We start from the raw sequence: 18,695 nt of genomic DNA on the forward strand, positions 1-18,695 counted from the left end.
GGGCTTCCAGCAGAATGAATTCCTCCCTGATAAACACATAGTGACGGACTGACAAAAAGCCCGCACACCCCAGCATGCCTTAACCAGCCTGGACAGCCTGGAGAGAGGTGGAGCGATGTAGGGAGATATGAGTGAGGAGCGCTATCGTTTTTCCGGGTTAAATAAAACCTGAAACCTTATCCACAACTTCTGGTATGCTGTTGATTAACATGGAAAATAGAGTCTTTCCTTGGTCTGTGAAAACAACAACAAACAACAACAACAACAACAACAACAAAACATGTAAAGTAATGCACCTACAATTAAAGTCTTTGGGGCAAGCATTCAGGTGTAAAAGAAGAAATGTTTTCCTAGGCACTAACATGAATTTAGTAAAATATTATGCTACATGAGCTGTAAAATGATCTAAATCACTCTGAATTTCGGCATAGGATTGCGCCTATTGTGCATAATTTCACTCATTCCCGCAGATCTTGTGCTCATTCCCAAAGTGCACACACATAAAGCCGCCTCTCAGTACTAAATTGAGTTCTTTTTCACTGCTCATTACGCTTAAACAGTCAAATATACACAAAATAATGGCAAAATGGCAATTGCAATACTTGGCAAGTAAACGAACGTAAACAGTAGGGCTGCATCCGAAATTGCACACTCTCGAGTAAGTGGGCCATACGGGTACTTTCTGCCAACTCTTTTAATTACTGTAAATTCAGACATACTTTTGTAACATACTGTTTTTCACCTACTATATAGTAGGGAAATATGCGATTTCGAATGCAACCAAGAGAAAGAAAACGCACATGTAACAGTATAATGGATCCGTGCTTCAGGTCTTAAAGTGACAGCAGCCTAATATACCTGCTGCCAAATTATGAGATAATATTAAAAATATCTATATGGCAGTTTTTCCCCATGGTATTGATGTCAAAATCATGGCCAGTGAAAATGCTGAGTGGCTAGTAACTTTGGAAGACCACTAGCCACAGTGGCTGGTGAGCAAAAAAAGTTAATGTCAAACCCTGCTTACAATGGAAGTCTATGGGGCGTTCCTGCAGGTTTAAAAGCAGAAATGTTCTCATATCTCCTAAAGCGCTCTTTTGAAGAGGGACTACTTTTCTAGGTAGATGAATTTGTTTATGTTCTACTGATGTAATTACTATGGTTGGAATCTGCTCCATGTAAACAGTACTTTATGGATAGTTACCTCATGTCTTTTCAAACAAAAACCAAGCGAAAGCAATCAAGAATACCTTTTCAGTTAGTAATGACGATTTGAAAGATTAGATATAACTTTGCAAAGACTGGCTTGGTAAAAAAAAAAAAAAAAACAAAAAAAAAAAACACCACACCAGCCCCTACGTGCTACAGTTATACTATTAAAACACTGTGATAGTTTTTAGTGCTGCTACAAATTGTCATTATTTATGAGGTACTTAGCTGCATTATAGAACTTATTATTGTATTTAACCTAGAACATTCCTTTAAATGCTCAAACTGTCCTGCACAACACTATACATCTACACTTGACATACTAAGCCTCTAAATCTGACATAATATACACAGTGTGTTAGAAAATGGAGCCCATGAACTGTTATGTAATGCTGATTAAGTATCACGTACACAAAAGCAAACACACTCAGGCTCACCAATTGCAGCATTTCATAGATGGACTCTGAGGAGCGTTTGGAGCTCCTGTATCTCCACAGCACAGACATTCTGCCCCTCAAAGGTCACAGATGTCACAGCAGGGCGACCCGTAATCAACACAGGAAGCACCTCCACCTCCAGCTTATCTTTGCGTCCAAAACGTGTCACTACCAGACCGTGAGAGCAAGAACCGAGCTTCTCCAACCAGAAACGGATACAGCGAATGCGTCTTCTTCCTTACCAACTCTACAATTCACGATAGATTCCCTGTCCAACACAGCCTCCTCCCTCCTTTCCTAGAATTTCTCCCTATGTCTCTGCTTGTCTGAGCTGGTTTCTAGCCGGATGGATGGAATGGGGATCTGACAGCTGTGGTGGTACAATAAACACACAGAGAGAGGGAGAAAACGAGAGAGAGAGAGAGAAAATAATAATAATCTTGTCGGCAACAGGATGAAGACGACAGAAGGGGAGGGGAACACTGGGACACAAGCTTCACATCATAACACAGCTGGGAAAAGCACAGCTTTCTCAGGTGAAAACATCAACATGCAGAGAACAAAGAGGACAGGTGTGGCACAATGTTTGCCTTTATGATGAAAGTATAGAAAAGAACAACCATAGGCAGAGATGGTTTTGCCAGAACCGTGGTGAACGTGCCAGAACCATTAGTGAACAGGCTCTTGAGGTTGATCTTAGGTGCTCATGCAGGTGGTACAGGTTCGAGTCTGGCTTGAAACATCTTCTAATCTAAAATTCTCCCCTTTTTCCTTAGTCGTTTCCTGTCATTCTCTACAGTATATACACACACATACATTTTATATACACACACATATACACATACACTGTATTCTATATTATGCAAGTGATACCAGTTATCTACATAAATAAAACAATAAAACAAACACTTTCTTTGAAAATATAAAATCTGAATGTTTATTGTACTGAAATCTATGGAAGCTTGTTTCCGCCACTGAATAAAAAAAAATTAAAAAGCGACTTTGCAACTTTACGATTTACGAATTACGATTTTACGTCTTGCAATTGCTCATTATAAAGTCAGAATTGTGCGTTATAAAGTCAGAAATAAACTCATGATATAAATTTGCGTGATATAAACTCGCAATTCTGACTTTTTCTCAGAATTGTTTATATCTTCCAATTCTGACTTTATAACGAGCAATTGCATGTTATAAAGTCAGAATTGTGAAGTCTTTTTCTTCTCAGAATTGGACTTTATATCTCACAATTGCGAGTTTATATCTCACAATTCTGAGAAAAGTCTTTTTCTTCTCAGAATTGGACTTTATATCTCACAATTGCGAGTTTATATCTCACAATTCTGAGAAAAGTCAGAATTGCGAAAAAAAAAGTCAGAATTACGAGTTTATATCTTGCAATTCTGATTTTATAACACGAAACTGTGACTATATCACACAATTCTGTTTTTATAACTCGCAATTGCGACATATCTTGCAATTCTAAGAAAAAAAAGTCAAAAATTATATTATATTATTATATATATATTTTAGGGAAACGGCTCAAAAAGTTACCAAGCAACAACAAAAACACCAAAACCCAAATTGGAAATCATAGATACTGCTAAATGACAATCAAAACTCCACTCATTCAGCCAGTGCATCACGAGTTCCGACCTGCTCGCTTTATTTGAATAGCTAATGTCTATCTTTCAGAGAAAGTTAGCAGACAGACAGTCACACATTGTCATGAGCCTTTATTGGCTTGTTAACTCATCTTATCAACGCGCAGACTCATAGAAGTCAGGAAGAGGAATGTTTCCTTCTCTGGAAAGCAGAGAAATGACCTTATCAGGCTCTGAAACAGACTTCCCAGCACACAAAACAGTGTTCAGTTTGAAGGAGCTTTCACTTTCAAAACTGTGCGTCGAATTATATCCATGGTTATCTAAACATCACTGTATTTTCAGACAAGTTTAACATTTAGCAAGCATGCTATTGAAGCTCATGGACTCAAATATGAAAGTACAGCTCTGCTTTAATGGCAGAACAGCATTGGTTTGCATACCCAAGTCAAGAAACTTCTTTGCTTATCCAAATTCTCTCTCTTTCTCTCACAACTCACCTTACACACAAACTTAAGGCTTTGCAGCGCCTCTGAGCATTTCCGACTGGAAAAACATGCAAATCCATAAATTTCTCAAGAGATTTCATGGGATGCAGGTTGTAACAAGCATAAAGCTCCACATCATGTGCATCCTCAAACCAATCACGATTAAAAGAATCCTGCAGTACAAACCTCTTCTCCTTCCCCCTCCCACACACACACACACAGAGAGAGATGTGAAAAGTCAATATTTAGACACTTAACCGCCTAAACCCATGAACATGCATACGTATTTCTCTCAAGAGTGATAACTCGAGGGCAGAACTGCTCGGCTGGCTGAACTTGCATTGTAAATAAGTCTAGAGACTGGCAGGGGAAGAACTTTTTGGGTTTAGCAGGATGTTGCACCACCCTCTGCGAGATACATGCAGTCATTATCAAGCTTGGAAAAATAATGAAGTCCTCCTGTCCTTTGTCTTCTAGGTTGTCTGTTTCCTCCGGCGGGTTTCTCCATAATTTATCAGCGTTAAGCGATTCGAATTGATGTGCATAATCAAGCAATTAGAATGCAGAGCTAATTAAAGGAGATGTCCCCCTCTCGTTCTCCCTCGTCTCAAAGCGAGAAAAGAAAACATAAGTGACGTGAGATAATAACGATAACCAGCCGTGTGATTAATATGGGAAGAGAAAGAATGAGAGAAAATGAATCTCATAAATTATGCCCAGCTGAATCAGCTTCTCCCTGCCCATCTTTCTGTCAAAACCACATACAAATACACATTTCTGACAGAACAATAGACAGTACAGTGTTAGAGAAAGCTTTCAGTTGTACTTTTAAGAACTCAAAAACTGAATAGACATGAGAAAACGTGTAAACTTGGTAAAGTTAAGCCCAATTGCCTGAATAGAGAGCTAAAAAAAATCTAATTCTGTTTTCCTTTGATCCCCATAGTTGTTTAAGGAACACACACATTGGTACACCTATCATTATGAGAACATTCCATAGCCGTAGTGGTTTTTATACTGAACTAATGACATTTTCTAGCCCCTAAACCTACTCATCATAGAAAACTTAACTTTACATTTTTAATTAAAAAAAAATTGTTTAGTATGTTTATTTGGCAGTTGAATTAAAAGGACATTGGCATGTCCTCATTATGTAGGGGGCGTGGTCTAAAACCTGAATACACGCTACAATAAGGACTAATGCTGCCTTCACGTGCTATCAGAATTATCGTAAATATGAGTTTCCTATGTAAAAATTGCACAGGAACGCCCTCTGATGTCTACCACTAGGAAGTTCGGAAATAATTTTGTTACCCAAATTCCCGAGATGGACGTGCCATAAAATTTACACATGGTAGAGGGGAGAAATACTGCTGTTACAGTGTTCCCCCCCCCGACAGCACATGAAGGCAGCATTAGGGTCCTCATAGTCTCAGCCTCAGACGTCACGGCCATGGACCGTTGGCTGAACATCTGAGGCATATGGCACACAACACTGGAAACACTTCAGGAGTTCTGAAGCCATCATCTGGTTGGTTGAATTCTACAGGATTTCCTGCCGCCTGTAAACAAAGATGCCTTGATGCCAAACCCCCTCATGGAAAAAGAACGCCATTGTGTTTACAACTGTGACAATGAGCGCTTATCAGGATCAACTAAACGTTGGATTTTCAAAAGTATGTGAAGTATGTAAAGTTTGCAGCATAGACTGTTATTGTAGGGACATTTCGTTACATTTTCAAGCCCCTAAACATGATGCGGAACAAAAAGATCACTGATTGGTTGTTTTACATGTCAGTCAGACGGCCTCTGGGCAGCTCGTAGCCAACAAAAGCTGCTATGGAGTCCAGACCTTCTGCTGTCAGTCTGAAGGTCTGGCTATGCGAGACTAGGGTCCTCACAATGTAGGTCAAACCAGCACATACACACACAATATTATTTTTTTAAATGACACTGCATTGCCAAATTATATACGAGATATGTTCAGTAAATCAATTTAAAATGATTCTTGCAAAAGGTTTATACAAAGGCTTTTAATTACGTTTTAGAGGTGGCATAAATGTAATCCAATAACTGGCCTTAAATATTTAACAAATATTATTAAATGTATCTTTTTAAAATACCTGTGACAAAACAATGTGGATCAGCCAGTAACTAAACATTTAAGTCTCATAATTAGTTGTAATCTGTGTGTGCTTGATTCACTGAAAGATATGTTTTATTAGAGTCATTCCTTCAGGAGTTGAACTACACTGGTTACGCTGTATGTTTTTGATTTTCTAAAAAAAAAAGAACTGGTTCATAAGAGTCATTTGTTCAGGAATTTTGCTACAGCGACTGCACTGCGTGTTCTTGATTCACTTTAAAAAAAAAACAGCTCATAAGAGTCATTTGTTCAGCAATCTGACTATACTAATTGCACGGTATCTGTTTGATAGACTTAGTAGTAAATCAAGAGTAGCTTGTTTGGAAATCAGGCTACACTGGTTACACTGTGTTTTTTTGATTCACTTTAAAGAATCAGATCATAAGAGTCATTTGTTAGGGAATCATTACCACACTGGTTACACTGTGTGTTTTTCACTCTCTAAATAGAACAGGCTCATAAGAGCCTTTCATTCAGGAATCGGACAACACTGATCGCGCTGTGTGTTTCACTGTACATTCAGTAGCAGTACTGCACCGCAGCAGAATAAGTATTGCAGGAAACTGTTAGTAGTTTAGTACAGTGTTCCTTTCGCATCACGTGCGTGTGAGAACCATTGCCACAACTGAGTGAGAAGCAGTAAACCAGAATTAGACTCTCCCTGCCCTGGTTTGACAGTGTCCAAAAAGAGCACTCATGACAGTCTATCTACAGTATGTGGTGTAGTCATGTGACTTCATGTGTCAAAATCTCAGTTACCAGCACAAAACTCACATCCTACTAACTCATTCAACAACATGACACTTGGGTGGGACAGAGGGGACAGGACAAGACAAACACACACGCTCTGACAGAATGTGGTATTGCTGTGGGTGAATTATTAGGGCTAAATGTGTTCCTGCAACAGATGGTGTGCATGAAAACAGGCCAGGGAGACTGTGGCCGGCTGGCAGTGTCGGTATGACAGACAAGGACGCGAAGAGAAAGAGAGAGAGAGAAAACATACAAAGAGAAACAAAAGAGGACCAAAGGAAAAAAAAAAAAAAAAAAAAAAAAAAAAAAAAAAAGGAAGCCAGACATCAGGTCAATAAACAGAGAAAAACAATCACACTGACCTACAGAGCAAACACAGAAGGGAAAAGAAGAAAGTTTGCACCGTCATGAGAGACTAATCAATCCTGAGACTGACTTTATGACATTTACCCTGAGAAAAACATTGCAGTGTGAAGTGGAAGTTGCAGAGTGTGTGTTTTTGTATACAGTGTAGTCCAAACCTCTGAGACCACACTGAAAATCTGGGACTCAAAATCAAAATTAAAATGATAAAATGAAAATGATAAAGAAATGATTCTGGACTATTTCTAGATCACTAATTAAGCAAATTTGTGACTTTGATCATTGTGACTCTTCATACAAACAGTCAGTTACTCATCCATTGAAGAACAAGATGGTCTTTGGGTCATTTTCAGATCAAGCTGTATCCCATGATCATCAGATTTTACACATACTTGAGGAGTTCATGCAGTGCGAGTGCTAATGTTATTATATAAAAATAGGGACAAACCAAATCATGTTCATTTTTTCAGTTCAACTTTTCACTCAAATTTTTCTGCTGATAAAATTATTTGTAATTATGTAACAATATAAAACTACAAAAATGATCAAATGGACTCTTTTTATATTTCCAGGGTTCTCAGAAGCAGACGTTGTCATAGTTAGGTAAACTTCTAACATATAATTTTTGCATTCCCTTATGACTTTCCAAAAGATGAAAAAAGTATTGAGAGATTGATCACACTGGTCAGAAGATAGAATAATGTCAAATTTGTGGTCACTCCCTCAGCTGTTGTATTAAAGGGATAGTTCACCCAAAAAAGAAAATTCTGTCATCATTTACTCACCCTCAAGTTGTTCCAAACCTGTTTCAATTTCTGTCTTCTGCTGAACACAAAAGAAGATATTTTGAAGAATATGGGTAAGAAAACAGTTGATGGACCCCATTGACTTCCACAGTATGAAAAACAAAACAAACAAACAAAAAAAAAAACTATGGAAGTCAATGGGGTCCATCTACTGTTTGGTTTCCGACATTTTACAAAATGTCATCTTTTGTGTTCAGCAGAAAAAAAAGAAATTCATACAGGTTTGGAACAACATGAGGGTGAGTAAATGATGACAGAATTTTCATTTTTGGGTGAACTATCCCTTTAAAAACACTTACGCAGCAGTGTTAGCCAAAACTTTGCTACTTAAAACACAAAGAAAAATTGTAAATGCACATTACATTTTTTTTTAAAACAAACTTTGCTAGATTTGCGATGTTAACAACTGTAGAAATGAGCCATTACAGTCTGTTTAAAGGGTCCATAGGAGCACATTCACTAGTGGTCTCAGACTTGTGGATCTTTAAGTATGAATCTGTGTTGACAAGTTTTATCCATCCTTGTGTAAGTGGTTACACTGTCATCTCTGATCTTGACCTCCATCAAGCGGACTATGTCATCACTAACACTCTGTGTGAGAGTATGAGTGTGTGTACATGTGAAGATCCGCAAGGCAAGACAACCTGTCTTCCCATCTGCTGCAGTCTCTAAAATCAAAGGTCACTTAGATCACATGACACAAAGCTCTTAACCAGCCATCTGATTTCCGTCAGCCTCTGACCCCAGATGACACCCTTCATATCAGAAAATAGAGTCTATATTTACCCACCCCAAATAACAGCAGAGGCCACAGAACGTAAATACATGATGGCCCTGACACAAAAGAAACTGGGGTGACATGCTCTGTGAATCAAAACCAGAAGCTCAATCTAGTACAATTCAGCCAGACAGACGGTTGGTGGTTTGAGTACAAATTTTTTGATGAATCTTCATGGCAGGTGGTCTCTAACCTTGTGTGCCGAGTCTATTTCATCCTCCAGGCTGTCGGCGGGGCTCTCAGCCATTAGGTTTATCCTGTCTTCCACTGTGTCATCGGGGCTGTGGAGAACCAGGCCAAGACCTTCATCCAGAATGTCCTCTAGGGGGAGCAATATAGACAGACATGGACTGGGTGAGCAACAAGACCTGGGCTGGGCAACTCTGGCCCTCAAAATCCACTTTTCTGCAGAGTTTCAAACCCATCTGCCTGTAGCTTTCTAGTAATCATGAAGACCTTGATTAGCTTGTACAGGTGTGTTTGATTAGGGTTGGAGCTAAACTCTGCAGGAAAGTCCAGAGTTGAGAACCCCTGAGCAAGTCTGTACCACGACCAGCCACAGTTACAGATGGTAAAATTTTTTTTTTAAAGAAATAACTTTTAATACTTTTTTTTCCAGCAAGGACACATTAAACTGATCAAAAATGACAGTCAAAAATGACATTTATAATGTTATAAAAGATTTCAAATAAATGCTGTTCTTTTGAACTTTCTATTCATCCAAGTATCCCAAAAAATGTATCAAGATTTCAGCAAAAATATTAAGCAGCAACTGTTTTTAACATTAATAATAAAAAATATTTCTTGAGCACCAAATCAGCATATTAGAATGATAGAGGATCATGTGATACTGAAGCAGGGTTATTATTGTTTGCTCAAACTAAAACCATAAAAACATTTTTTATTACTTGAAATATAATATTTCTATAAAACATTTAATTGAAAATTATTTTATTTCAGCTAGTTGTTATTTCTCATTTTTGTTAAGTTTTAAGTTGAAGTACTAAAATAAATATATAGACAAATTTAAAAAAAAAAAAAAAAAAAAAAAAAATATATATATATATGACAAAAACACAATAAAATTACTAAAACTTAAATTAAAACAGGAAATGAGAAAAAAAAATCTAATTAAAATTTGAAAAACAAAAAAAATTTATCAATTATACTAAAATAATACTAAAGACTGTCTCAAAATTCAGCTTTGCCATCACAGGAATAAACTACATGTTTAAATGTATTAAAACAGAAAACAGTTATTTTAAATTATATCTTTATATTGTTTAACTGTATTTTTAATTAAATAAATGTTGCCAAGAAAGAAAGAAAGAAAGAAAGAAAGAAAAAAAAAAAGAATTAATATCTCTAGTAGTATTATATGTTGATGTACGGTTAAATTTTAGTACTGATTTTTATGATTTCAAAGTCACAAACTATAAAACAAAATGACTTAACAGTTGGAGTAATGTCTCATCATCAACTAGCGTGACCAAATGGAATTGATAACGACAATAAAATATGGAAATATATGAAAAAAATAAGACAGTGGTGATGAGGTTTACCCTGACTCTGGGAAAAGATGTCAGTGCAGAGGTCCTGCGCCCCGTCCGACCGGCGGGGAGGCAGCTGGCACAGCTGGTGTGAATCGGTAGTAGGCAGCGTGCTGACAGTCAGGGTGAGAGAGGGCAGAGAAAACGCAGCCTGCATGTCTGCCAGCTCCAAAGCACTCGCCGGCTTACTGTTCAATTTCAGAATCTCATCACCTGCTCGCAGACCTGAACACACACAATGTTGTACAAAAATTAAATCAAGTTTGTAACCCCTCAAAATTTTATTACATTACTCAAACACAGAGGCAGACAAAAATGTTCATGAAGTCCTTTTAAAACATTTAAAAAAGACCTTGTTTTCTTTACAAAAGTACAAAACTCCACACTGTCAGAGGTTAACTATTAATGCAAAAAGTTAATTATTCATATAACCATGTTAAAAAATTATTACATTCTATTAAAAAGTACTGTAGATTTACTGTCTATGTTACACATAACAGGATGAGAACAAAGAAAAACCTTGTCTGCTCCTCCCCCTTTCTTAATTATCAATAACCAACACATCAGCTGCTCAATTAGCTTCCAATAGCTCAGTTAACACTCTTTAGGCGGGACTGCCACTTTAATTGATTATTGACGTCCATGTCCAGCCTCCCAACCCTCGCAGGAGCTGAATTTTCCCCTCTGTTCCTGAGCTTTTATGAATGCTGTATGGATTTACACACATACATGCATGCATGCACACATTGCCTGAAGTGTGACCCAGTTTTACATGAAGCAAAATGTCAGCTGTAATAAAGGTTTTTCATTGGATGGCTCGGCTCTGCCCCAGGCAGTAGAGTGATGATGAATGTTGGGGTGATGTCATCAACAAGCGCCCCCAGTGCTGTGCATTCAAACTGCTCTGAATTTGAGTATTACCTCCAGCAAATTTGTCTGTGTGTATTTTACACACACACACACACACACACACACACACACACACACACACACGCACACACACGCACACACACTTCATTCAGTCTGGACAGCACATGGTCCTAATGAGCCAATGCTTTGTTGGGGCATATTCTTCCAAGAAAAAGGGAAAAAAAAGAATTGATTCCCGCACTAGACACTGTCCACTTGGGTTTGCATCAATCTGCCTTACTATTCATCCAGACAAGCATTTTCTTGTACACTGCCACTTTTGCAAGGCCTTCTGGGTAGAATTACTAACGATACTGAAACAAAACTCTGCTGAAAAAATGTTTTAAACCAGCCTTACCTAGTTTGCTAGTCTACGCTTTGAGTTTAGGTAATTTTCAGCTAGTTAGGCTCGAAGACCAGACAGCTAAACCAGCTGAAAACCAAATGGGTCAGGCCTAAGCTAAGACTCAGTTTAAATATTTTTTTGTTTTTGTTTTTTGCAGCAGATAAAGTTCAAGCGTGTTGTATACCGTGCATTCAGTCACATTCAGTCACACAGGTTTAATACTTGGTTGGGGGTTTAGCACAAATCCCTGACCCTTAGTATGAGCAATAATAATAGCGATGCTTATCTTAGCAAGTGCCACTAATTAAAATACTCTGACACTGAATAACTGGACTTACTGGAACAGAGAATGTCTTAACCCGTTCTGAAGGTTGCTCTTAACGAACGCATTCGTTTGGCACAGATATCACTGGCAGTGTGTAATGGTTTTAATTTGCTCCTCTTAGTAATCCTGTGCTCATGTGAAAGCTTTTTAAATGATTTTCCTCCAGTCCAGTGGAGATTTGGGTCAGTTCTCACAGTTCAGACTCCTCCATATTCCCCTGCTAATTTCTCAGCAGTTTTACAGACTACTGCAGGTGAGGCATTTACAGTGGGGAGGACGGCATAAGGTTTTGATTTGGACCTGGAACGGCTGCCAAATAGAGGCAGTAAGATAATCTAAGAGTTTTCATGATTAAGCATCCCATAAACAAAAGTGAAATCCATTTCCAGACTAGATTCTAATCTCTTTGAAGTAAATTCTTATTTTTAGCAATCAGACGATGCGTTTAATTCCGTCGCAGAATGACTGTTGTGGGTAGCTGTGAGGTGAAAATATTTTATAAAATACTAATATAATTACATAACATTTTAAAATATTTTTATATAACATGTTATAATTATGTCAAGCTACAGTTTCCCAACACTGTATATGGCTTGGCTGTAATGAAGAACAGCTATCTGCTGAGTTTCATCACACACCTTTGGCGAATGCCAGACCTCCGGCTTTCACATCAGTGATATGAAGCTGCTGGGCTCCATCCTCCTCTACTACCACCACTGAGAAACCTGGAAAAGATAGAACGAGAGATAAATCACTGAAAAAGGAACAAACAACAGGAATAAAAACAGAAATAAACTGAACAGCATTGTTACCGAAGCCTATGGCACAGGACTCATCTCTGTCAAACTGGATGACTTTGGTTGTCTTGGCACAAATTTCAATTTCTTTGTACAGCTGAACAAAGGAAGAGAGAGAGAGTCATTGATCATATTGCGCACTTAGGATGTACAGTTCATTTACAGTACGACTTCAGAAAGAGCTCATATACATCATGGAAAATGTCTTAGTCTGCTGAAATTCATGGCGTAGATACGCTAAATAAAATTCAGCCCGTTCTCAAGAGATCCTGAGACAAAACTGAGGCTTTGATCATTTCAGGGAGAATAAAAGTAAGAGAAAGTCAAGTCTCTACAGAGAGAAAGTGAAAAGATGAGAGGAGACATGGAAAACACAAAGATTCTTTGTCATCTTAGAAGAACAACCATGAAAAAAAGAGCAAAGTAAATTAGCTTTTGAGGTTGCATAGTCTTTGCAGAGGTGGTTTTCCCCAGACTCCACAAACACACACACACACACACACACACACACACACACACACACACACACACACACACACACACACACACACAGCTAAGCTACGGGAATAGAAGAACTATTCAGAGTGCATTATGCAGTACATGCATCTTCTACATAATTCATAACATATGCAGCAGCCTCTCCTCAATGCTCTCGGAGAGTTTAGACTCGCTTTAACCTACATCACAGTCAGAACTTTTCAAAACTTTATAATATCTGCGGCACATTGCAGAGCCCGTCACAGTCTAATAAATTCACCCCACGCTGTGTCTGTGACCGCTAAACGCTCTTAGCTGTCCAGGACACGCTGTGGCCGCTGACAGGCTCTTTTCGTTGGACTCACCAGGTCACAGAGGTCCTCCTCGGGTTTGGGGACATACAACTGCAACTGATTGTCAAAGAGGAACTTCAACCGTATATAGTGCTTGGAAAGATCCAGTTTGTGAGCCTGTGAAGTGAAAAAACACAAGTTTGTATGGTTGTAATCACTTTCGTATTAGTATTTGTGTCTTGTTTTACACTAAAAATAAAAATTGTGTAAAAATGAAACTTGTTTAGACTAAGTAGTTGGCATTCTGTTAAAAAAAATTATGCATTGTGTTTATAGAGCATTGGCTGCACGGATTGCACATTAATAATCCTTATATGGTGGCTCACTATGGTCTGTGTGATCACTCAGCAGGAAAGATGGGGGATGGATAACATGGCTCAAGCCCTCAAGAGACATCTGAGGTTATGAGCCTCGTTCAGACCCCTGTGCCCTTCATATAGAAGTACTGAACACAATAACCTCATCAAAAAACGTTCTCTTTGTCCCAATGGTCCAGAAAGGACATGCATTTGCAGCTGTTTATCGGTTCATAACATGCTATCATAGTCAAAGTCTGAAGTTTGAGGAGAAACAGGAAAAATATTTTTTATTATATTATATTATTTATGTAACACTAAATACAAATATATAATAAATACATAAACTGCAAAAGACTGTACATTATCCCACTTATTGAAAAGTGAAAGGACCATTAGAATAACATATTCCAGAGAGCTGTATAAAAAGAAAAGATTAACAAATGAGGAAGTCTAAATAAATATCGAGAAACTATTTACATTCAGCAATAAAAGTCAGCATTTAATCTGTGCTGTTACTTACGACCTTCTTAAAATGCTTTAAAAAATTGTCCATGACAGAGGATGTTAACTTTATGTTCACCAGTGTGAATTGGTTAATATTTTATTTCAGGGCTTGACAGAAAACCATTTCTGGGATTTAGTGTGGCCACTTTCCTCCATCGCAGGATAATTTGTTTATAATTCTTGTTTCATGCTACTCTGCTGTCTAAAAAGATGCATGTAGATGAATAATAAATTTAAAAATTGGACAGAGTAACTATAGTGTGATTGCTTCCCTGGCATTCAAGTTTGAAGACATATTTACGAGAAGTGTGGATAAGAGCGTTCTAGAACACTCTGTGGTGATAGAGGCTGAGAATGGACAAGGAAAGAGGCAGAGAGCTACTACAGCAGAATGATAACAGGAAGATAACTGCAAGAAGAAATAATCCACTAACACTTTAGCAGTTTGCCTTGGGAAATGGAAAGTTCTAGCACTTTCTCAACAACTCCAGCATCAAAGGAGGGGTGGGCAAGTGTTTTCAGGAAATGTGTTACTTGAGATGTTTACCATGGATGAACCATAAGACCTGCTTTGATGATATTGAAGTGTGTTTTAGGTATTACATTTCCTCTTCATTGTTGCAGATGGGCTGCAAGATGACGGCATAGTGAAACTGTGATCTTGTTTGTGAAAGAAACAAATGTCACAGCTGACATATCTGTAGCTAACACCTCATGACAAAAGATGACACGTGCAGGATGACAAACAACCACCAATCAATAGGTTTCAGATTTTTTGATGAATATTTTTATATTGGTTCAAAATGTGTGAACTACTTTTTCAATAATCATATATTCAATTTCTGTGAGGAAACCAAAATAATCTTTTTGGAGGGAAAGTTTAAGTAGGTGTGGCAATATATGCTAATCTTGTCACAATAATGTAGGCTGATGCGACAGATTGAAACTTGCTGTTCGACATGAAACTATGAAAGGAATTATGTTAGAAGAAAGCATGGTTAAAATGGGTAAGATGAGGACACAGCATCTAGTCACCTGCCTCTGGAAACTTCAGTTTGACAGGATTCAAGCTAATCTATTTGATTTGAAAAGTTTTGTTTGCGAGTACACATGACATTTACCCGGCACAGTGCCTCCAGGGCCTCCATGGCTGTCTCCCCCGGTTGTATGATAGCCAACACGGGCCGATCGTCAGGTAAAGAGACCCAGGATGGCGTGAGGTAGTCGGGTACCCAAACTTCATTGTCCGTCTTGTGTTGGGGGAGACTTTTCACTGAACCCTTTTGGTGCTTCTGCCAAAAACAAATTATATATATATGTTATGTGTTATGACCTATTTTACTTTATTGATACCAAAATGTCTGCTGACATATTGTGCAATCCTAAAAAAAAGTAGGACAGGACTTGATTTCAACTATCTGTAATTATATTTTACATTTTTGTAGAAATTGTGTATATGACTATCTTCTTTCAGACCAACACAATCAGGTCTTCCAAGCTTTATAATGGTAGTGAATGGGGGGCGAGATTTTAAAGACCAAAAAAGTGCATCTATCCATCATAAAAGTAATCTATACAGCTCCACGGGGTTAATAAAGGCCTTCTGAAGTGAAGCGATAGGTTTTTGTAAGAAAAATATCCATATTTAAAACTTTATAAACTATAATAACTAGCTTCCAGCACACAGCCGTACGCATCGAGTTACGGCGGAAGAGCATGATGCAATGATGAACGCGGAAGCACAGAGGATAGAGCAAAACAAAACACCGGTCACAAATTAGAAATCTAAAACGAGAATTTGTTTGAACCGCGAGAGGAGTCTAAGTTTACGCTATTCCTACATCATACGTCATGTCAGATGTGCACGGCCGTCTGTCAGAAGCTAGTTTATAGTTTTAAATATGGATATTTTTCTTACAAAACCCCCTCGCTTCACTTCAGAAAGCCTCTATTAACCCCCTGGAGCCGTATGGATTACTTTTATGATGGATGGATGAACTTTTTTGGGCTTCAAAATCGTGAGTGCCATTCACTACCATTATAAAGCTTGGAAGAGCCAGGATATAATATAACTCTGATTGTGTTCGTCTGAAAGAAGATAGTCATATACACCTAGGATGTCTTGAGGGTGAGTAAATCGTGGGATAATTTTCATTTTTGGGTGAGCTATCCCTTTAACATTAACCAATAGCCTACACATCTTAAATGATCAGAAAAATCTGCGATGAAGAAAACTATTTTTTTCTTTTATTTTTACTGATAATTTGTGCACAATAACACCAGAAATGTGTATTAAAAAAGTAAACAGTTTCAATTTCATGTTGATGAATACTAAAATGCATTAGAAAGGTGATTACCACAAGACAATATCAGAAAACCTCTGAATGTAGATTTACTGAGGTGTCAGTTTTCAGGTTATATTTGCACAAATCAGGCTTATCACACTTAAGCAGGGCTGTCTGGATCGATGCAGCAGACAATGTGATGATATCTAATCTGATACTAATTAACTTGGCATCCAAGCACAGCAATGTGCAAGGCAAGCCCCGTGCAATACTCAGCGCCTCTGTCTGACAACGGCGCTGTTAGATGTCTGGCGAGTGATCGATGGGCTGACGTGTACCGGCTGGGATGTGCATTGTGGGTCTTTTGGGGGCTCTTGGGTCTGTCAGCGGGTCTGGCCTGTTGTCAGTGACGGCATGCTGCCTGGCTCAGATAGCTTATCCCACACTATCGGGTGACAGCCTAGCACCCTCCCCTTCCCCTCAACAATCTGCCCACAGAGTAGCTGCGATGGTGGTCCCCCATCATAGAGAGACAGCAAGCCCACACATGGTGAAGGAGAGCGGGAAATGGGTCAGAGGGACTTAAACACACTCACATACTGGCAGACACATGCAGACAATACATTAAACACTCCAACATTCTGTCACTCATTCAACTCACACACGCGCACTCCCCTCCCAAAACACCCGCCATCTGTGTCCTCTCCTGGCTGTTAATGGACGTGCCGGGTGGGAGAGGAGCCGCTTCTCTCCGAGGCCCTACAGCCCAGCTTGGGTGTCTTAACTCTCTCTAGCTCTTTCCAGGTCCCATTGGGAGATGCACACAGCATTAACATCTCAGTTTTTATGCATTCTGCCTTTGACAGCATTCTCTTTGACAGTTTTAATTATGTAAAGCATGCTGAGAATTATTAGTGTCCTCCTCACCAGTGTCTCCTTTCCAGTGTCCTCAAACATGTGCTCGAGATTCCTCTTAACTGACTCTTCACCGTCTACGAACACCTTAGGGTTGAGACAAAACAACTAGTTGAGACGATTATCTGTGGAATAGCATGTTATATATGATTCAAGGGAGGATGAGATCATGAACCTTTAATTGGGTTCCACTATAAATATGTGAGATCATTTGAAGGTATTTTAATGCACTTATATCACATACAAACTTACATTTGCAGGCTATATGCTAAATAAACAGTGATTCGTTCTATTGAACACATGTAAAATGTGTCATAAACAGACTGTAGCAGATGTGTAACAGATGTGAACCTGGTTAATGCTGGGTCTGCCTTTGGTTTTCTTTTTTGAGGTAGTGTCCAGACCCCATAGAGAGGAGAAACGGCTCTTTCGTTTACTGGAGGAACGAGACAGGGCTTGGGTACGTCTCCGAATTCCCCCATCCGTCCTCGCCGCCACCTGTGCAACACAAACACGCATACAGAAAGGCAATAAACATCTAAGAGAGTATCAAGCACATGCGATTTTAACCATGTAGCATTTAATAATATGGCAGAAATCTTTAAAGGGGTAGATCACCCCAAAAATAATATTGTATGGGAAAATGCAGCATAATCATTTTTCAAAATGTCTCCTTTTGTGTAAATGAGCAAGTGGAATTGGTTAAATGTTTCACCAATCCCATGATTAGTGAGATCTAAAATTAGTATCAAACATTTAAGCAACACATAAAACAGTTTTATTTATAGGAAATAACTCTTAAGGGTCGTTCACACCAAGAACAATAACTATAACTGTAAAGTTTTAATAATCAGTCTAATTCTATGAGAATAGCAACCTCCACACCACAATTATAATGATAACGACACAGAGGACAATATTGGTGGAATCACTTTCAGAATGTTTTTTTTTTCTAGCTGATAAACAATAAAAACATTGACAGCCAGTCAGAATCCACCCGTCTTTACAGAGATCGAGCATTTAAAGCGACAGGCAACGTAACTACTTGTAATGAATAGAATGTTAACATCTGTTGGTGTTGATGCTAATATAGTTATTTTTATAGTTTATAAAAATAACTATTTTATCATTCTTGGTGTGAACAGGCCTTTACTCTGCCTAGAGGTTTTACAAACACAGTGACACTGTGAGAAATTTTCAGGAAAGGGAGGGGAAAAAAACATCCCTTTGCCTTTAGGCTTCAAATAAAGATCAGTGATGGGAAAAAATCTGACACCATGACTCATTTCAGAAGCAGTACACACATAAACTGCCATGGTGTGGAGATGTCCTGTTCACACACCCGGACTCG

The 18,695-nt window shown here is 38.5% G+C and overlaps 1 protein-coding gene across 7 annotated transcripts in view; it reads right to left on the reverse strand.

The window, feature by feature from the left end:
- The window catches only part of tiam1a (TIAM Rac1 associated GEF 1a), a 68,328-nt gene that overhangs the window by 9,182 nt on the left and 40,451 nt on the right, over positions 1–18,695 (reverse strand). For 2 of the 7 annotated variants that reach the window (XM_051910907.1, XM_051910906.1), the window contains exons 8-15: positions 17,696–17,842; positions 17,357–17,431; positions 15,266–15,436; positions 13,354–13,458; positions 12,527–12,608; positions 12,353–12,439; positions 10,147–10,359; positions 8,778–8,905 (exon numbers count right to left, since the gene is read on the reverse strand). In XM_051910907.1, coding sequence (XP_051766867.1) covers positions 8,778–8,905; positions 10,147–10,359; positions 12,353–12,439; positions 12,527–12,608; positions 13,354–13,458; positions 15,266–15,436; positions 17,357–17,431; positions 17,696–17,842 — 1,008 coding nt within the window. The other 5 variants (XM_051910908.1, XM_051910909.1, XM_051910911.1 and 2 more) reach the window with 5 other exon arrangements.

Source organism: Ctenopharyngodon idella, chromosome 10, assembly GCF_019924925.1.
Source record: "Ctenopharyngodon idella isolate HZGC_01 chromosome 10, HZGC01, whole genome shotgun sequence".
NCBI lineage: Eukaryota > Metazoa > Chordata > Actinopteri > Cypriniformes > Xenocyprididae > Ctenopharyngodon > Ctenopharyngodon idella.